The sequence below is a fragment of the Oncorhynchus mykiss genome, chromosome 22 (genome assembly GCF_057628025.1).
Source record: "Oncorhynchus mykiss isolate SJ-2025 chromosome 22, ASM5762802v1, whole genome shotgun sequence".
In the NCBI taxonomy this organism is placed as follows: Eukaryota; Metazoa; Chordata; class Actinopteri; order Salmoniformes; family Salmonidae; genus Oncorhynchus; species Oncorhynchus mykiss.
The window spans coordinates 37,828,264-37,849,179 of NC_143043.1; the positions used below are offsets into that span (position 1 = coordinate 37,828,264).

Genomic DNA, 20,916 nt, shown 5'->3' on the forward strand with positions numbered 1-20,916 from the left:
TCTAATGTGCGATTGAGCAAAATGAGAAAATAAATGTCTAATGTTCTGTCATTATTAGATAAACCTGGACCACCACCTGGCGAGATTCAGCTCAAGAAGGTCACTGCTAACAGTATCACCATCATGTGGGATCCTCCTGAGGATGAGGGTGGTGCTATGGTCACCCACTACATTGTGGAGAAACGGGAGGCCAGTAGAATTCAATGGTCCATTATCTCTGAGAATTGGGCGGAATGTATCGTGAATGTCCCAAGACTGATCAAAGGCAATGAGTACATCTTCCGTGTCCGGGGAGTTAACAAATATGGAGTTGGAGACCCACTGGAATCTGAACCCGTAGAGGCAAAGAATGCATTTGGTAAGGATAAAACATACGGCATCTGTCCAGCTACCTGAACATATTGTATTATGGTCCTAACATGCTTATATTCTTTTGCAGTTCCTCCAAGTCAACCTTCCAAGCCTCAAGTAACCATGATCACACACTCTTCAATGACGGTGGTATGGGAAAGACCTGGATTTGATGGCGGAAGTGACATAAACGGATATTACCTGGAAAAACGAGAGAAGACAAGCTTGCGTTGGTTCAAGGTTATCAAAGACACCATTCGTGACACGAGACAGAAAGTCAGCAACCTGCTCACTGGAAAGGACTATCAGTATCGTGTATGTGCCGTTAACAAGGCTGGAGCTGGTCCGTACTCCAAAGAGTCTGACCTCTTCAAAGCTGCTGACGCAGTTGGTAAGTGATTCTCCTCATTGCAATACTTACATTTGCATTTTTGTTATTGCTCTTATCCTGAGCAACTTAAAGTCAGAACATAGAAGGTTTCATGTTTCTTCTACTACTTGTTTATTTAGTTTCTCTTACATTTGACAATGTATTCCTAATTCTAGACATACCAGGTGAACCAACCAAACTCAGAGTAGTCGACTCCACCAAAACATCCATCACCCTGGGCTGGGTGGCGCCAGTGTATGATGGTGGCAGCGAGATTACCAGCTACATTGTTGAGCAGATGAACTCTGAAGAAAGGGAATGGGTTGTCATCAGCCACAATGGAGAAGTGAGGACAACAGAGTATGTTGTGAATCACCTGAAACCAGGAACCTATTACTTCTTCCGTGTATCTGCAGTCAACTGTCTGGGACCCAGTCAACCAATCGAGATGTACCAGCCTGTTCAATCCAAGGATATTCTTGGTTCGTAATAAAATATTTACAACATTGTATTACTTAACATTGTATTTACTTAACTTACTTGACAAATCTCTTACCTATTTTTCTATCTTTCCCTATCCGTCTAACAGAGGAAGCCGATCTCAATTTGGATGTTCCCATGACAACTCAATACACTGCCAAGGCAGGAAGGGATATTGAGGTGTTTATTCCACTGAAGGGCAGACCTGCACCAAACTGTACATGGAGAAGACATGACAAGAACATGGCCAGCGATGCAAGATACACTATCACCAGCACAGAACGTACAACAGTTCTTGTCATTCCAAAGGTCACCCGCGACGACTGCGGCAAATACTACCTGGAGATTGAGAATGGTGTTGGAGAGTCCAAGTTCGTCACTGTGTCTGTCAAGGTTCTTGACACCCCATCCACTTGTCAGAAACTGATCATCAAGAATGTCACCAGAGGAAAGTTGACCCTGAGCTGGGATGCTCCTCTAATCGATGGTGGTTCCCCAGTCACCAACTACATTGTGGAGAAGAAAGACGCTAACAACAGAGCGTATACAGTCGTGTCATCAGAATGCCCCAACACATCATACAAGATCGACGGTCTGTCGGATGAAATCGCCTACTTCTTTAGAGTGTCTGCTGAGAATGAGCATGGTACTGGTGATACATGTGAGACTGCAGAGCCAGTCAGGGCCACTGAGACCCCCGGACCAGTCAAAGAGCTGGTCGTGACAGACGCTACTAAGACATCAGTGACACTTCACTGGAGCAAGCCCGACCATGATGGTGGTAGCTACATTTCAGACTATGTCATTGAGACAAAAACTAAAGAGGAAGAAACCTGGACTGTTGCTACAACATGCAAGCGTTGCACATGTGAAGTTAAAAACCTGAAGGAAAATTCTATTGTAGACTTTAGAGTGTTTTCTAAGAATGAGAATGGCAACAGTGACTTCTCTCAGATTGGGCCCATAACAGTAAAGGAGTTTATTATTCCACCTGAGGCCAACATGATAGATTATCCAAATGGCGAACTCTTTGTTCGCGTCGGTCAAAACATCCATATTGAGTTGCCATTTAAGGGTAAACCAAAACCATCCGTTGGATGGATGAAGGAAAACATTCCCTTGAAAGAAAGTGAACAGATTCGCTTCCGTGAAACAGACAACAAAGTGTCTATAACAGTCAGAAGTGCAAAGAAAGAGAATGCAGGCCTATACACATTGATTCTGGACAACAAGCTTATCAAGAACTTCTTTGATATCAATGTGATCACTCTCGGACCCCCCTCTGTGCCAGTTGGACCGGTCCGATTTGATGAGATCAAAGCACAGGGCATCATTATATCTTGGGATGAACCACAGGACAATGGAGGTGGAGACATCACTTGCTACAGTGTGGAGAAACGAGAGACGGCCCATGCTAACTGGAAAATGGTTTGCTCTAGTGTGGTGAGGACAACATTCAAGATACCCAACCTTGTCAAGGGCACAGAGTACCAGTTTAGAGTGCGTGCAGAGAACAAATATGGAGTGAGCAATCCTTTGAATTCACCAGACGTGATCGCCCAACACCAGTACATGCCACCAGGTGCACCAGGAAAACCAGTCACATACAACATTACCAGTGATGGCATGACTATCCAATGGGAAGCACCCAGCTTTGATGGTGGCTCACCAATCACTGGCTACCATGTTGAAAAGAAGGACAGAAACAGCCTTCTGTGGACCAAGGTCAATTCCAGCATAATATCTGCCCGTGACTACAGAATCATTCAGCTGATTGAAGGACTGGAGTATTCCTTCAGAGTGTATGCAGAGAATAATGCTGGCCTGAGTCCTGTCAGTGAACAGAGCAAACATGCCCTTGCAATCTCCCCAGTTGGTGAGTACACAATGTTTATGACTGTCTATGACAGATGTTATAATGTAGCTGTTATAAAGGCTTTATGAATGCATACATAATAGGGGCTATAGTAAAAGGTTACCTTGTTGTTTTTTCCACAATGAACAGTGTGCTATCATGAATGTGATAACTTTATGAGTAAACACTTTACACATTTAGCAACCTGACCTTTCACTTCCCCTTAGATCCACCTGGTACTCCTAACGTCATTGATGTCACACGAGACACCGTCACACTTAAATGGGATACACCCAAGAAAGATGGAGGCTTTAAGATTGTGGCGTACAGTGTGGAGCGACGCCAAGGCAGAGGCAAATGGTTGAGATGCAACTTCACAGACATTAGTGATTTGCAATTCACCATCACCGGACTTTCTGCTGGTGATCGCTATGAATTCAGAGTGATTGCCAGAAATGCTGTCGGCACAGTCAGTCCACCCACGCAGTCTTCTGGCTATGTAATGACCAAAGATGAAAGTGGTAATATACATTATATTAAATATATATTCAATATATTAAATATACATTATACTGTAAATGATACAACCTAAGTTTGTCTGTATGTGATTAAATGTAGCATTAATTGTATGTTTTTGTGTCTTTCTCTGTTTAGTTTCTCCCGACATTGAGTTCAGTGCTGATACTGCTCTTGTGTACAAGGCTGGTGAAAACATCAAACTGAACTGCAGTATCACTGGACGACCAGTGCCTCAGGTCATATGGTACAAGAACGGTAAAGAGGTCGACAAGAAGATGTTGATTGATATCACAACTAACATCGGCTCCAGCAGCCTTTTCATCAGAGATGCTGATCGCGACCACCGCGGAGTGTACATGGTGGAAGCCAAGAACAGCTCTGGAACAAAGACAGAGAGTGTCAACATCAGAGTCTCAGGTTGGTTTATAGATACAGTAGATTGTTACATTCTTTATTGTCTCTCAAATTGTGATGAAAATTATTTAAGTGGATGGATTCATGCTTAACCATTAGCAATGTATGCTTTCTTCAGATACCCCTGGACCACCTGAGGGACCAGTCCGTTTCACTGGTATCACTACAGAAAAGGCAACTGTCTGGTGGAACCCGCCAGAGAACGATGGATGTGCTGCAATCCTCTATTATACGGTGGAGAAGAGAGAAACATCTAGGATCTCCTGGGCAATGGTGACAAGCAAGTGTGAAGCTTGTTCATTCAACGCCACCAAGCTGATCAAGGGAAACGAGTACCAGTTCCGGATCTCTGCTGTCAACAAGTTCGGAGTTGGACGTCCTCTTGACTCTGATTCATTCATTGCACAGATGCAATTCAGTAAGTTCCACCAACCAACAACTACTAAAGTGATCACTGACATGTATACTTATGTGTTATTAACTTCAATTATTATGTTTAACTAACACAAACAAATGTTGTTTTGTTTCACAGCCGTTCCAGAAGCCCCAGGAACACCAGACGCCACAAATGTGACTGGAGACACCATCACAATAGGCTGGACAAGACCCAGATCAGATGGTGGAAATGAGATCAAGCACTACATCCTGGAGAGACGTGAGAAGAAGAGTTTGCAATGGGTGAAGGTTTCATCTAAAAGACCAATCACTGAGCTCAGACACAGAGTGACACACCTGACTGAAGGTAATGAATATGAATTCCGTGTCATGGCTGAAAATGGTGCCGGAATCGGACCAGCAAGCAGCACATCAAGACTCTTCAAGTGCAGAGAGCCAACAAGCGCACCAAGTGCTCCTTCACTGGTGAAGGTCACCGACTCCACAAAGTCATCTGTCACCCTGGAATGGATCAAGCCTGTGTTCGACGGTGGAATGGAGATAATTGGCTATGTCATTGAGATGTGCAAGGCAAGCCTTAATGAATGGCACCAAGTCAATAGAACAACTTGCATCAACACCACATACACCGCTAAAGGTTTAATGGCGGGTGAGGAATATAGGTTCCGTGTGCGTGCAGTGAATGGGTCTGGAAAAGGAGAAGCATGTGCAGTTCCTAATCCAGTGCAAGCTGTTGATAGACTGACGTCACCAGAAATCACCCTTGATGCAGACTTCAAACAGACACACGTCGTGAAGAACGGTGCCACCGTCACTCTTCATATTGCCTTCTGTGGTAAACCAGCTCCGCTGGCTACATGGACCAAGGCAAGTGGAGAACTTGGTGTTATGACAGATGTCAACACAACTGACACATACAGTACCTTGACCATTGAGAGCTGTACCAGATATGACTCTGGGAAATATACCTTATCTCTTGAGAACAACGGTGGCCGCAAATCTATCACATTTACTGTGAAGGTGCTTGATACACCTGGACCTCCAGGAGCTATCAGCTTCAAGGATGTGACCAGAGGAGCTCTGACAATGCTGTGGGACGCTCCAGCCAACGACGGTGGAGCCCGTATTCAGCACTACATTGTAGAAAAGCGTGAGGCTAGTCGTCTCAGCTGGAAGTCAGTCAGCGAAAAATCCTCACGTCAAATGATCAGAATGACCAACCTAGGCATAGGTGTGCCTTACCTGTTCAGAGTCATCGCTGAAAATATGTATGGCAGGGGAGAACCCTGTGAGATGACTGAACCAATTACTGCAACTGAGGTGCCTGCTCCACCCAAGAGTCTTGACATCATTGACACTACTAATTCCACTGCTATCTTGGCCTGGCTGAAACCTGAACACGACGGTGGCAGCCGCATCACAGGTTACATTGCTGAAGCCAAAGCAAAGGACTCTGATCGCTGGGTTGTTGGCGGTCAAACCAAACTCCTGAAGTTAGTCATTGAGGGCTTGATTGAGAACACAGAATATGACTTCCGTGTCAAGGCTATCAATGAGGCTGGTATCAGTGTCCCAAGAGATGCCTTAGCATCCGTTGTCATCAAGGAGCCTAAGATTGAGCCCACAGCAGATCTCAGTGGCATAACCAACCAGCTCATCACATGCAAGACTCACGATGCATTCACCATTGATATCCCCATCAGTGGCAGACCAGCTCCAAAGGCCACCTGGAAACTGGAGGAGATGAAGCTAAAAGAGACTGATAGAGTGATCATCAAGACTACCACAGAAAAAACCACCCTGGTGGTAAAAGACAGCAAGAGAGCAGACAGTGGAAAATACTACCTCACTCTGGACAATGCCGCCGGAGCAAAGACATTTGCTGTTAGTGTCAACGTTGTTGGAAGACCCACTCCACCCGTAGGACCCATTGGAATCTCTGCAGTGTCATCAGAAGGCTGTTCATTGGCTTGGACAGCACCAGAGGATGACGGTGGAACGGATATAGACAACTACATCATTGAGAAACGTGAATCTGGATCTACATCCTGGCAAGTGGTGAACTCAAGTTGTAAACGCACCACGATCAAAGTCAGCCATCTGACCAAATACATGGAGTACACCTTCCGTGTCTCTGCTGAGAGCAAGTATGGCGTGAGCAAGTCCATCGAATCCTCAGCTGTTGTCATTGAGCATCCATTCGGTAAGTTCTATGTACCTACATGTGTTAAATCAATTTACATTTGCTGTAATAGTTTGAAAAAGACACTAACGATGAATTGTATTTATCTTATTCTCAATATCAGTTCCACCAAGTCCACCAACCCGCCCAGATGTGGTGACAGTATCTGCTACTGCTATTGGGATCAAGTGGGATCTGCCATATGCTGATGGCGGCAGCAAGGTGACTGGATACTGGATAGAGAAGAAGGAGAGAAACACCATTCTTTGGGTCAGGGAGAACAAGCTCCCATGCCTGGATACCCAATTCAAAGTCTCCAGTCTCATTGAGGGCCTGGAGTACCAGTTCAGAGTTTATGCAATGAATATTTCTGGTCTCAGCAAAGCCAGTGAGGCCTCAAGACCAGTAGTGGCTTTGAACCCAGTCGGTAAGTGCAACATTCAAAGGACATTTTTCTAAACATTTTGAGTCTCTTTGATCCATGTTGACATTTGACCTTTCTGCTGATTGTACATTCTTATTCTGTTTCCATGTAGATCCTCCTGGTAAACCAGAGGTGACTGATGTCACAAGGTCCTCAGCTACTATTGCATGGGGTATACCATTCAATGATGGTGGCAGCAAGATTGTCGGATACGTCGTGGAGCGCAAGCCATGGAGTGATGATGAGTGGGATGATGCCCACTGGTTGAAGTGTAACTACACCACCATCACGGAGACTCACTTCACAGTCAGAGGACTGGGTGAAGGAGAAATCTTTGAATTCCGTGTCATTGCCAGAAATGGAGCCGGAGTTCACAGTGCACCATCTGAAACAACAGGACCGATCACCTGCAAGGATGAATACAGTAAGTTACTGTTAGATACTGTTAAGTGACTGTTACGTTTACTCGTAGATAAACGTACATTTCACCACATTTATTTTTTATGATTTATATTTTATTTTTGTCTATAGCTCCTCCCAAAGCTGAACTTGACAGCTCTCTTGTTGGAGAGCACGTCACTGTCCGGGCTGGGTCAGACCTGGTCCTTGATGGTGTAGTTGGTGGTAAACCCGAACCCATAGTATGGTGGGCCAAGGGTGACAAGGTGCTGGAGCTGGGAGAGAAATACTCCCTGACATACACCAGTTCAAGAGCCATGGCCATCATCAAGTCCTGCAACAGAAATGACACTGGAAGATATGTTCTGACCGCGAAGAACGCCAGTGGAACCAAGACAGTGGCTGTCAATGTTAAAGTACTCGGTAAGAACATGGAAACAAATTGGAGCTCAACAAAATGTCTTCTTACACTGACTATTACCATAATAACACATTTGTATGTTTCACTCTGTATTTCCAGATACACCAGGGCCTCCTGAGGACAAGATCACAATCACCAGGGTGACAGAGGAGAAGTGCACTGTGTCTTGGAAGATCCCTCTGGAGGACGGTGGAGATCTGGTCACTCATTACATTGTTGATAGGCGTGAGACCAGCAGACTCAACTGGGTGATCATGGAGACTGAGTGCAAGACTCTGTCTTGTGTCAGCTCCAAACTGATCAAGAACAACGAGTACGTATTCCGTGTCAGAGGAGTCAACAAGTTCGGACCTGGTGTGCCCTTGGAGTCCGAGCCTGTCATCGCCAGAAACGCATACAGTAAGTGTGCATCCAGTGGCCATCTCATTTTAGTAGATTCAAAACAATTTTAGTCTGATTCTAAGGCAAACCCTTATTAAACATGATTTTTTCCCCTATATCATTGCAGCTATCCCATCACAACCTGGAGCACCAGAGGTCACGGCTGTAGGAAAAGAGCACGTCATCATTGAATGGATGAAACCTGAGAGTGATGGTGGAAGTGAGATAAAGAATTACCTGGTGGACAAACGTGAGAAGAGCAGCTCCAGATGGACTAGGGTCAATAAGACCTTTACCATCTACGACATCCGCCTGAAGATCTCTGGTCTGCTGGAAGGCAGTGATTACCAGTTCCGTGTTACAGCCGTGAACACAGCTGGAAACAGCCAGCCCAGTGAAGCCTCTCAGTATGCCTACTGTAGAGAGCCAACATGTACGTTTTTTAATGTTATTTTTATTTTACCTTTATTTTACTAGGCAAGTCAGTTAAGAACAAATTCTTATTTTCAATGATGGCCTAGGAACAGTGGGTTAACTGCCTGTTCAGGGGCAGAACGACAGATTTGTACCTTGTCAGCTTGGCGATTTGAACTTGCTACCTTTCGGTTACTAGTCCAACGCTCTAACCACTAGGCTACCCTGCCGCCAGTGATTAAACAGTCATTGTCTTATAATCCATCTTTAGAATCTTACCGTTTTTGTTTCTAAAAGTTGACTTATGGTTGACTTTTGAAACACTGAAAAACTACTGCTGTTGAATAACCCATACTGTATTTTGTCTTTACCGATTCCAGACACTCCAGCCCCTCCTTCAATTCCACGTGTGATAGATTCCACCAAGCATAGCATTAGCTTGCAATGGACCAGACCAATGTATGATGGTGGTGCTGATGTTGTTGGCTACGTGGTGGAGGTGCTTGAGGAAGGAACCGAGCAGTGGTACAGGGCCACTCAGAAGACTCTGAAGACCAATTTGTTTGTTGCCGCTGGACTTCAAAGCAACAAGAAGTACAGCTTCCGCGTCGCAGGAGTCAATAGTAATGGCACTGGGGAATTCAGCGAACCAAGTGTGGAAATTGAGCCGGTTGAGAAACTTTGTAAGTTTGTTTTTATGCTTTTACTGTCAATACTTCACAATGGCAGCATTAGTAATGTAAATGGTAACTTGGTACAACTGCCGTTTATACCAATGTATACATTGAAGCCCAGCCACTCCTTTACACTTTTACAGTTTTTATACATATGTTGTTAACATGCTGTCATTTTGGTCCCAACAGCAATCCCTGATCTTGATCTTCCTGATGATCTGAAGAAGACGGTGTGTCTGAGAGCTGGTAACACTCTGAGGCTGTTTGTCAATGTGACTGGAAGACCTGCACCAGTATTGACCTGGAGGAAACCTGGCATTGACCTGCAGAGCCGTGGGTTCATTGATACAACTGACAGTTACACTCAACTGATTGTTGAGAAGGTCCATCGTTACGATTCTGGCAAATACACCATTGAGGCTGAAAATCCATCTGGCAAGAAATCAGCAACCATTCTCGTCAAAGTTTATGGTATGTTATGAGGTTACGTTGTCATACTTAAGATGGTTAAATGATTAAGAACTATCTGTAAACCATATAATTATTTAAAGAATAGTGAATTATATGATCTCTGTGCTGTGAACAGTCAGTTAATCCTTTCTGTATTTTCCAGACACTCCTGGACCACCCGGTTCAGTTAGAGTCAAAGACTACACAAAGGAGTCTGTCGTCATCACATGGGATGTACCAAGTATTGATGGTGGAGCCCCTGTGAACAACTACATCATTGAGAAACGTGAAGCTTCAATGAAATCCTACAAGACCGTTACAACAGAATGCAGGAAGACCTTGTTCAGAATTACTGGCCTGGAGGAATCAGTACACTACTTCTTCAGAGTGTTACCAGAGAATATATATGGTGTTGGAGAACCATGTGAAATACCTGAATCAGTGTTGATCTGTGAAGTTCCCAGCCTTCCTCAGGATCTGCACATTGTGGATATCGGCAAGACCTCAGCAATCCTGAACTGGGAAAGACCTCTTCACGATGGTGGAAGCAGACTGACGGGCTACGTCATTGAAGCTAACATCGTTGGATCAGACAGATGGAGTGCAGTGGCCACCGTTAAACAGTCCATGTCCCAGCACACCGTCACTGGTCTGACAGAGAAGGAGACTTATCTCTTCAGAATCAGAGCTACAAACAGCAGAGGAGTCAGCGAGCCTAGGGAGATTACAGGACCTGTGGTCGTTCAGGAACAACTACGTATGTTATATTCTGAATAATATCTGATATACATGGCAGTTAATCTATTTAAAATATGAAAGGTTAGATACATCTTCGAGATGTTCTAATTTTCAAAAACCATCTTTCCTTTTACAGTGGCACCCTATATTGATCTGACCGGCATACCACAGAAGATTGTCCATGTGCCAGCCGGTAAAAAAATCAACATCAATATTCCTATAAAAGCCCAACCTGCTCCAGTTTGCAGCTGGTCCTTCAATGGTGCAAAGATGAAGGATAGTCTTGACCGGGTTAAGATTGAGTCTAATGGAAAATACACCAAACTGACTGTGCGTGAGACAACCATTGATGACACTGGTAGCTACACTCTTCAAGTGAAGAATTCCATAGGAACTGCAACAGAGATACTCAAAGTTATCATTCTTGGTAAGTGTGTGTGTTCTTGGAAAGCTTCCATACTTGTGTTTGTGCGTTCTTATGTTTTTGTTACTGCGTCAAGTACTAACCGTCTGCTTATTTCTATCTAGATAAACCTGGAATACCCATTGGACCAATCACAGTTGATGCTGTTGATGCCACATCGGTAACGGTCAGCTGGGAGCCACCAGAGAAGGATGGCGGTGCCAACGTCAGTGGCTATGTTGTTGAGCAGCGTGACGCTCACCGCCCCGGATGGCTACCAGTGTCCGAATCCGTCACAAGACCCACATTCAAGTTCACCAGATTGTCTGAGGGAACTGAGTACGTGTTCCGTGTGGCTGCAACCAACCGCTTCGGCATTGGAGGATTCTTGCAGTCTGAAGTTGTTGAATGCAAGAGTCTCAAGAGTAAGTCATCGTAAATCATAAAACACATTAAATTCCACCTTTTGACAATATGTATTATACACTATGATTTAAACACCAAAACAGTGAGAAAAGTGCCCAAATTTGTGGACTTAGTTTTGATTTTTACCTCTTTTTCGTGATATCCAATTGGTAGTTACAGTCTAGTCCCATCTTATATTTCACCTTTATTTAACCAGGTAGGCAAGTTGAGAACAAGTTCTCATTTACAATTGCGACCTGGCCAAGATAAAGCAAAGCAGTTCGACACATACAACGACACAGAGTTACACATGGAGTAAAACAAACATACAGTCAATAATACAGTATAAACAAGTCTATATACGATGTGAGCAAATGAGGTGAGATAAGGGAGGTAAAGGCAAAAAGGCCATGGTGGCAAAGTAGATACAATATAGCAAGTAAAACACTGGAATGGTAGATTTGCAATGGGAGAATGTGCAAAGTAGAAATAAAAATAATGGGGGTGCAAAGGAGCAAAATAAATAAATAAATAAAATACAGTAGGGAAAGAGGTAGTTGTTTGGGCTAAATTATAGGTGGGCTATGTACAGGTGCAGTAATCTGTGAGCTGCTCTGACAGTTGGTGCTTAAAGCTAGTGAGGGAGATAAGTGTTTCCAGTTTCAGAGATTTTTGTAGTTCGTTCCAGTCATTGGCAGCAGAGAACTGGAAGGAGAGGCGGCCAAAGAAAGAATTGGTTTTGGGGGTGACTAGAGAGATATACCTGCTGGAGCGTGTGCTACAGGTGGGAGATGCAATGGTGACCAGCGAGCTGAGATAAGGGGGACTTTACCTAGCAGGGTCTTGTAGATGACATGGAGCCAGTGGGTTTGGCGACGAGTATGAAGCGAGGGCCAGCCAACGAGAGCGTACAGGTCGCAATGGTGGGTAGTATATGGGGCTTTGGTGACAAAACGGATTGCACTGTGCTAGACTGCATCCAATTTGTTGAGTAGGGTATTGGAGGCTATTTTGTAAATGACATCGCCAAAGTCAAGGATTGGTAGGATGGTCAGTTTTACAAGGGTATGTTTGGCAGCATGAGTGAAGGATGCTTTGTTGCGAAATAGGAAGCCAATTCTAGATTTAACTTTGGATTGGAGATGTTTGATATGGGTCTGGAAGGAGAGTTTACAGTCTAACCAGACACCTAAGTATTTGTAGTTGTCCACGTATTCTAAGTCGGAGCCGTCCAGAGTAGTACTGTTGGACAGGCGGGTAGGTACAGGTAGCGATCGGTTGAAGAGCATGCATTTAGTTTTACTTGTATTTAAGAGCAATTGGAGGCCACGGAAGGAGAGTTGTATGGCATTGAAGCTTGCCTGGAGGGTTGTTAACACAGTATCCAAAGAAGGGCCAGAAGTATACAGAATGGTGTCGTCTGCATAGAGGTGGATCAGAGACTCACCAGCAGCAAGAGCGACCTCATTGATGTATACAGAGAAGAGAGTCGGTCCAAGAATTGAACCCTGTGGCACCCCCATAGAGACTGCCAGAGGTCCGGACAGCAGACCCTCCGATTTGACACACTGAACTCTATCAGAGAAGTAGTTGGTGAACCAGGCGAGGCAATCATTTGAGAAACCAAGGCTGTCGAGTCTGCCGATGAGGATGTGGTGATTGACAGAGTCGAAAGCCTTGGCCAGATCAATGAATACGGCTGCACAGTAATGTTTCTTATTGATGGCGGTTAAGATATCATTTAGGACCTTGAGCGTGGCTGAGGTGCACCCATGACCAGCTCTGAAACCAGATTGCATAGCAGAGAAGGTATGGTGAGATTCGAAATGGTCGGTAATCTGTTTGTTGACTTGGCTTTCGAAGACCTTAGAAAGGCATGGTAGGATAGATATAGGTCTGTAGCAGTTTGGGTCAAGAGTGTCACCCCCTTTGAAGAGGGGGATGACCGCAGCTGCTTTCCAATCTTTGCGAATCTCAGACGACACGAAAGAGAGGTTGAACAGGCTAGTAATAGGGGTGGCAACAATTTTGGCAGATAATTTTAGAAAGAAAGGGTCCAGATTGTCTAGCCCGGCTGATTTGTAGGGGTCCAGATTTTGCAGCTCATTCAGAACATCAGCTGAGCAGATTTGGGAGAAGGAGAAATGGGGAAGGCTTGGGCGAGTTGTTGTGGGGGGTGCAGTGCTGTTGACCGGGGTAGGAGTAGCCAGGTGGAAAGCATGGCCAGCCGTAGAAAAATGCTTATTGAAATTCTCAATTATGGTGGATTTATCACTGGTGACAGTGTTTCCTATCTTCAGTGCAGTGGGCAGCTGGGAGGAGGGGTTCTTATTCTCCATGGACTTTACAGTGTCCCAGAACTTTTTTGAGTTAGTGTTGCAGGAAACAAATTTCTGCTTGAAAAAGCTAGCCTTGGCTTTTCTAACTGCCTGTGTATAATGGTTTCTAGCTTCCCTGAACAGCTGCATATCACGGGGGCTGTTCGATGCTAATGCAGAACGCCATAGGATGTTTTTTTGTTGGTTAAGGGCAGTCAGGTCTGGGGAGAACCAAGGGCTATATCTATTCCTGGTTCTAAATTTCTTGAATGGGGCATGTTTATTTAAGATGGTTAGGAAGGCATTTAAAAAAAATATCCAGGCATCCTCTACTGACGGGATGAGATCAATATCCTTCCAGGATACCCCGGCCAGGTCGATTAGAAAGGCCTGCTCGCTGAAGTGTTTCAGGGAGCGTTTTACAGTGATGAGTGGAGGTCGTTTGACCGCTGACCCATTACGGATGCAGGCAATGAGGCAGTGATCGCTGAGATCTTGGTTGAAAACAGCAGAGGTGTATTTAGAGGGCAAGTTGGTTAGGATGATATCTATGAGGGTGCCCGTGTTTAAGGCTTTGGGGAGGTACCTGGTAGGTTCATTGATAATTTGTGTGAGGTTGAGGGCATCAAGTTTAGATTGTAGGATGGCTGGGGTGTTAAGCATGTTCCAATTTAGCTCGCCTAGCAGCACAAGCTCTGAAGATAGATGGGGGGCAATCAGTTCACATATGGTGTCCAGAGCACAGCTGGGGGCAGAGGGTGGTCTATAGCAGGCGGCAACGGTGAGAGACTTGTTTTTAGAGAGGTGGATTTTTAAAAGTAGAAGTTCAAATTGTTTGGGTACAGACCTGGATAGTAGGACAGAAATCTGCAGACTATCTTTGCAGTAGATTGCAACACCGCCCCCTTTGGCAGTTCTATCTTGTCTGAAAATGTTGTAGTTTGGAATTAAAATGTCTGAATTTTTGGTGGTCTTCCTAAGCCAGGATTCAGACACAGCTAGAACATCCGGGTTGGCAGAGTGTGCTAAAGCAGTGAATAGAACAAACTTAGGGAGGAGGCTTCTAATGTTAACATGCATGAAACCAAGGCTATTACGGTTACAGAAGTCGTCAAAAGAGAGCGCCTGGGGAATAGGAGTGGAGCTAGGCACTGCAGGGCCTGGATTCACCTCTACATCGCCAAATGAACAGAGTAGTAGTAGAATAAGGGTGCGGCTAAAAGCAATAAGAATTGGTCGTTTAGAACGTCTGGAACAGAGAGTAAAAGGAGGTTTCTGGGGGCGATAAAATAGCATCAAGGTATAATGTACAGACAAAGGTAAGGTAGGAGTGGAGTGGAGGTAAACCTAGGTATTGAGTGATGAAGAGAGAGATATTGTCTATAGAAACATCATTGAAACCAGGAGATGTCATTGCATGTGTGGGTGGTGGAACTAATAGGTTGGATAAGGTATAATGAGCAGGACTAGAGGCTCTACAGTGAAATAAGCCAATAAACACTAACCAGAACAGCAATGGACAAGGCATATTGACATGAAGGAGAGGCATGCTCAGTTGAGTGATCAAAAGGGTCCAGTGAGTGGAGAGGTTGGTTGGGGGTCACGGCGATTTAGACAGCTAAATCGGTAGCAAGCTAGCATAGGAGCAAGCTAGCATAAGATGGAGGTCTGTTATTAGCCAACTCTTGCGGAACGTCAGTAGATTAGTGGGTTTCCGTGTGGTAGAGGGGATGAATCCAAATCACACAACAACAACAAAAATAAAAACAATAGATATAGTTATAGAGGCCCAAGAAAAAAAATAAATCAATAAATAAAAATTAAATAAAAATTGTCCGATTGTCTATTCAGATAGCAGCCGATAAGATAGCCAACGGCTAGCAGGCCGCAGATGAGCGCCCAGGCAACGTTGCGCCGGAGGAGCCAGCCGGACAGTTCCCTCGGGTAGACAACGTCGGCAGTCTAGCCGTGAAGGCCCGGTGGGGCTCCGCGTAGGCAGCAAAACGGGTCCGGATAGGTGACTGCAGCCCAGGAGTGATTGATGGAACTCTTCAGCTGGCTAGCTCCGGAACAATTGATGTTAGCTCCGGAATCGACGAAAGCCGATAGACACACGGATAGCAGCTAGCTAGCTGCGAGATCCAGGCATGGACGTCCAGAGCCAGCGGCCGAAATCCAGGGACATGGAGAGAAAAATTGATCCGATATGTTCCGCTCCGAGCCGCGCTGCGCTGCACCGCGCCGTACAAAACTGGCGATAGATTCTCGAGCCAAAGGACAGCCGATGACCACAAACCGTGGTCAGCTGAGTACCAACGATTAGCCAGTAAATAAGCTAACTAGCTTCTGAACTAGCCCCTGAACCAGCTTCAGAGTAGCTTCTGGACCAGCTTCTGGCTAGCTCCCGGCTAGCTTCTGGCTAATTTCTGGCTAGCCTCTCGGAGGATCACAGATCTGAGGTAAATAATACTTTTTTATATAAATATAAATTGGTGAAACGGATTGCAGGAGAGTGTTCTGAAGATGAGTTTTTGGAAAATTAAAAATGTATGTGAAAAAAAAGTTGTAAATATATATATATACGGGACACGACAGGACGAGGACAAAAATACGTCTGAACTCTCGTACGGACTCGGGAGAGGCGAAGTTCGAGAGCCATGCATCCTCCGAAACACGACCCATCCTCCGAAACACGACCACATTGCTTCTTAACACATTGCTCATTTAACCCGGAGGCCAGCCACACCAATGTGTCAGAGGAAACACTGTACAACTGGCGACCGAAATCAGCATGCATGTGCCCAGCCCGCCACAAGGAGTCACTAGAGCACGAGGGGCATAGCAGTCACTACAGACCCTGGTTCAACCCCAAGCTGTGTCACAGCCGGCCAAACCTTCCCCTAACCCGGACAATTTTGCACTGCCTCTGTGGATTGAACCCGGGTCTGTAGTGACGCCTCTAGCACTGCGATGCAGTGCCTTAGACAGCTACGCCACTCGGGAGGCCCATTTTTGATGAAGTTAAAGAAACGAGATGATGGTGGCATAACTGATCTAATGTGAAATCTCTAATCTCTCCACAGCCGTACCCAGTGCACCAAACAGACCTGATGTACTGGATGTGACTCATGAAGGAATGACCATCACATGGCAGTCACCAGAAGAAGATGGAGGGTCCCAGGTGTCTGGATACATAATTGAGCGCAAAGAGGTCAGATCTGAAAGGTGGATGAGCATCGTTAAGAACCCGGTCACCATGACCAGATACAGATCATCTGGTCTGTGTGAAGGCAATGAGTATGAGTTCCGTGTGATCGCCCTGAACTCAAGAGGCTCGAGCAAACCCAGTATGGCATCTAAACCAGCTATCGCCATGGATCCCATTGGTATGTATCTGTAATCCTCTACCTTGTTTGTCATGCCCAACATTGGAATAGGAAGTAAATTAAATCATGATTATTTTTTACTATTTTGTAATGTGTCATTCAACTCAATGATCTATGGGTCCAATTCCACTGGAACTTAGCACCCATTTCAAAGATGTATGCATTACCACAACTATTCTATTTGTTGTCTTTATCTAAACAGAGCCTCCTAGCATACCACAGTTCCCCATGGTTACAGACACCACCAGAACTTCTGTGTCTCTGGCTTGGAGTCCTCCTGAGGAAGAGGGTGGTTCCGTCGTCACTGGTTACCTGATTGAGATGCAGAAGGTGGACCAGGTGGAATGGACCATGTGCAACACGACACCCATAAAAATCTGTGAATACACTCTGACACACATGCCTCAGGGAGCTGAGTACAAGTTCCGTGTGATGGCCTGCAACGCTGGTGGACCCGGAGAGCCAGTCGAGATCCCAGGAATCGTCAAGGTTATAGAAATGCTCGGTAAGAGATTAAATATGTGTTTAGAGTGCCATGAAGAGCTGTATTTTCTATTTTGCTTTTGAAGCTTGTGTCAAATGTGAACTAATCTAATGATCATTTCAGACTATCCTGACTACGAACTGGACCCCAAATACGAGGAAGGCTATGTGGTCAGACAGGGAGGAGTCATCAGGCTGTCTGTGCCAATCAAGGGTAAACCAGTCCCTATCTGCAAGTGGACAAAGGAAGGCCGAGATGTCTCTCACCGAGCTATGATCGCCACCAATGATGATATCACTGAACTTGTGATCAAAGAAGCCCACAGAGACGACACCGGAACATATGACCTGGTGCTAGAGAATAAATGTGGCAGGAAGGCTGTCTACATCAATGTTAAAGTGATTGGACGTCCAGACGCACCGGAAGGTCCCCTTGAGTTTGATGATATCCAGGCTCGCTCCGTACGAGTCAGCTGGAGACCTCCCTCTCAAGACGGTGGCTCTGATATCCTGGGTTACATCGTTGAAAGGCGTGAGGTATCAAAGGTAGCATGGTACACTGTGGACTCAAGAGTGGTGGACACAGCTCTGGTGGTCAAGGGACTGAAGGAGAATGTTGAATACCACTTCAAGATCACTGCTGAAAACCAATTTGGTGTGAGCAGATCTCTCAAATCAGATGAATGTGTCACTCCGAAGACACCCCTGTGTAAGTATTATTTTTATATTCATAATACTTTTTCTGCAAATGTGAAATGTGTAATTGTGTTAGTTATCATTCCTCACTTCTTCTATTTACAATTATGCAAATATTTGTTTGTATACAACAGCTCCTCCAGAACCTCCAATCAACCCACCAGAGGTTATGGATGTCACAAAGAGCACTGTTGCTCTATCTTGGGGCAGACCAAAGGATGATGGTGGCGCCCGCATTTCAGGATATTACGTTGAGAGGAGAGAGGTGTCCACAGAGAAGTGGGTGCGTCACAACAAGACACACATCACCACTACAATGTACAGTCTCACTGGACTCATCCCTGATGCTGAATACCTGTTCCGTGTCGTGGCACAAAACGACATTGGTCAGAGTGAACCTGGACCAGTATCTGAAAATGTTATATGCAAAGATCCATTTGGTAAGTATATAATAGGTCTTTATATTATACATTTAATAATATATAGAAATAATATAAATAATGCAGTACTTTAAAAGATGAATGATTGCAATTTCATTGTTAACTCTCTCTTTGGATAGACAAACCCGGTCAACCAGGTGAGATTGATATCATCTCTGTTGCCAAAGACTTTATCACTATTCACTGGCTGCGGCCAGAATGTGATGGTGGCAAAGAGATCCTGGGTTACTGGATTGAATTTAGACAGGCAGGAGAAAGTGCCTGGAAGAAATGCAACAAGGAGCGTTCCAAGGACAGACAGTTCACCATGGGTGGTCTGATGGAGGCTACGGAGTACGAGTTCAGAATCCTTGCAGAAAATGAAACCGGAATGAGTAGACCTCGCAGGACTGCCATGGGCATCAAGACTAAACTGAGCTGTACGTTGGTGTAATATTTTAATTGTCAATTATCATAAGATACTGTAAGTGCCTTACATAATGAACATCAGTGCAATGCATCATTGCTTTTCACTTGAAATAATGTTAATTCTCTGATTATATTTCAACAGTGGGAGAGGCTCCTAGTCTCAAGGAAGACATGGCAGATGTCATTGCAAAACTTGGTGAATCAGGAACTCTGACATGCCAGATTATTGGACGTCCCCTTCCTGAAATCAGATGGTACAGATATGGTAAAGAGCTGATCCAGAGTCGCAAGTACAAGATGAGTTCTGATGGTCGCAACCATTCACTGACAGTGGCCACAGATGAACAGGAAGATGAGGGCATATACACTTGCAGAGCTGTCAATGAAGCCGGTGAAACAGAGTCCAGCGGCAAGCTGCGCTTGCAGGCTACACCTGCTTTCCACCCTGGATTCCCATTGAAGGAGAAATACACTGCAGGGTGTGGAACAAGTCTTCGTCTCCATGTTGTCTACATTGGCCGTCCAATTCCTCAAATCATGTGGTTCTATGCAAAGAAGCCTCTCAACGCTTCTGAAAATGTGATCATTGAAAACACTGAGAGTTACACTCATCTGGTTATAAGGAATGTACAGCGTAAGACAAACGCTGGAAAATACAAGGTGCAATTGACCAACAAATTTGGAACTGTTGAAACCACACTCAAGGTTGAAATTCAAGGTAACAGTTTGTTTCCACAACTATTATTGCGATAATATCATTGGTAATTTTATAAACTGAACCAATTTTTTTGCTTTGTTTTCAGATAAACCTACCAAACCCGAGGGGCCTATTGTTGTTGATGCTGTGTTGAAGAGTGCAGTGATCATCAGCTGGAAACCACCGAAGGATGACGGTGGATCAATGATCACCAATTACATTGTGGAGAAACGAGAAGCAAAGGAAGGCGAGCAGTGGCAACTTGTGTCATCGTCAGTCTCAGGAAACACTTGCAGGATTCCAAATCTGATTGAAAATGCTGGATACTACTTCCGTGTTTCTGCTCAGAACCAATATGGAGTCAGTGAGGCACTTGAGGTTCCAAGTGTTCTCATTATCAAGAGTCCATTCGGTAAGTATTCTTGCTGATAGTGATAAATATAGCAAATAGATCATGTTTACTGTAACGATTAAGAGAATAAGGCACTTCTATAAGATCGATCTCATTGTTTGTTCCTCAGAAAAACCTGGAATTCCCATGCAGCCTGTTGTCACAGAAGTGACCAAGGATTCTTGTCTTGTGTTCTGGAAACCACCAAAAGACGATGGAGGTGCAAAGATAAATAACTATTTCCTGGATAAACGAGAGAAGAAACAGAACAAATGGATCGCTTGTACATCCAATGAAATCCATGAGACACATTTCTCTGTAAAAGGCCTTCTTGAGGGCTTTGAGTATGAGTTCCGAGTGAAATGTGAAAACATGGGTGGTGAGAGTGGTTGGAGTGAGGTGTCAGAGGCCATCATTCCCAAATCAGGTCTCACAATGAAACCTCCTGTCTTCAGAGAAGAAATGAGACCAGAAATGATTGTGAAGTTTAAGTCAAATGCTACATTTGTCACCAAAATTGTTGGACATCCCATCCCTGCCGTGAAATGGTACAAGAATGGCAAAGAAATTGTTTCAGATGGAATCAAAATCAAATTGCAAGAATTCAAGGGAGGCTATTACCAACTTATTATTGCCAATGCTGAGGACAGTGACACAGGTGTCTATCAAGTCAGGGCAACAAACCAAGGAGGATCTATCTCTACAACAGTGAATCTGACTGTTGAAGGTAAAAAAAAATTGATAGGCTGTTGAAAAGAGGAAATGTTGTGTTAAACATACATATTTTTATTTTAAAAAGTTTGAAATCCCTTACATTTCAG

General features: G+C 44.6%; 1 protein-coding gene across 1 annotated transcript in view; it reads left to right on the forward strand.

The window, feature by feature from the left end:
- Positions 1–20,916, forward strand: part of LOC110501775 (titin) — a 175,594-nt gene that overhangs the window by 147,538 nt on the left and 7,140 nt on the right. The window contains exons 169-194 of the mRNA XM_090215073.1: positions 59–358; positions 440–742; positions 898–1,203; positions 1,311–3,077; positions 3,284–3,577; positions 3,711–3,992; positions 4,108–4,407; positions 4,522–6,588; positions 6,692–6,994; positions 7,104–7,415; positions 7,523–7,813; positions 7,911–8,210; positions 8,320–8,625; positions 9,023–9,289; positions 9,470–9,751; positions 9,894–10,487; positions 10,605–10,895; positions 10,997–11,296; positions 16,678–16,980; positions 17,183–17,485; positions 17,588–18,172; positions 18,294–18,599; positions 18,719–19,018; positions 19,150–19,725; positions 19,811–20,116; positions 20,226–20,822. Coding sequence (XP_090071199.1) covers positions 59–358; positions 440–742; positions 898–1,203; positions 1,311–3,077; positions 3,284–3,577; positions 3,711–3,992; positions 4,108–4,407; positions 4,522–6,588; positions 6,692–6,994; positions 7,104–7,415; positions 7,523–7,813; positions 7,911–8,210; positions 8,320–8,625; positions 9,023–9,289; positions 9,470–9,751; positions 9,894–10,487; positions 10,605–10,895; positions 10,997–11,296; positions 16,678–16,980; positions 17,183–17,485; positions 17,588–18,172; positions 18,294–18,599; positions 18,719–19,018; positions 19,150–19,725; positions 19,811–20,116; positions 20,226–20,822 — 12,141 coding nt within the window. The remainder of the gene's footprint in view (positions 1–58; positions 359–439; positions 743–897; positions 1,204–1,310; positions 3,078–3,283; positions 3,578–3,710; positions 3,993–4,107; positions 4,408–4,521; positions 6,589–6,691; positions 6,995–7,103; positions 7,416–7,522; positions 7,814–7,910; positions 8,211–8,319; positions 8,626–9,022; positions 9,290–9,469; positions 9,752–9,893; positions 10,488–10,604; positions 10,896–10,996; positions 11,297–16,677; positions 16,981–17,182; positions 17,486–17,587; positions 18,173–18,293; positions 18,600–18,718; positions 19,019–19,149; positions 19,726–19,810; positions 20,117–20,225; positions 20,823–20,916) is intronic.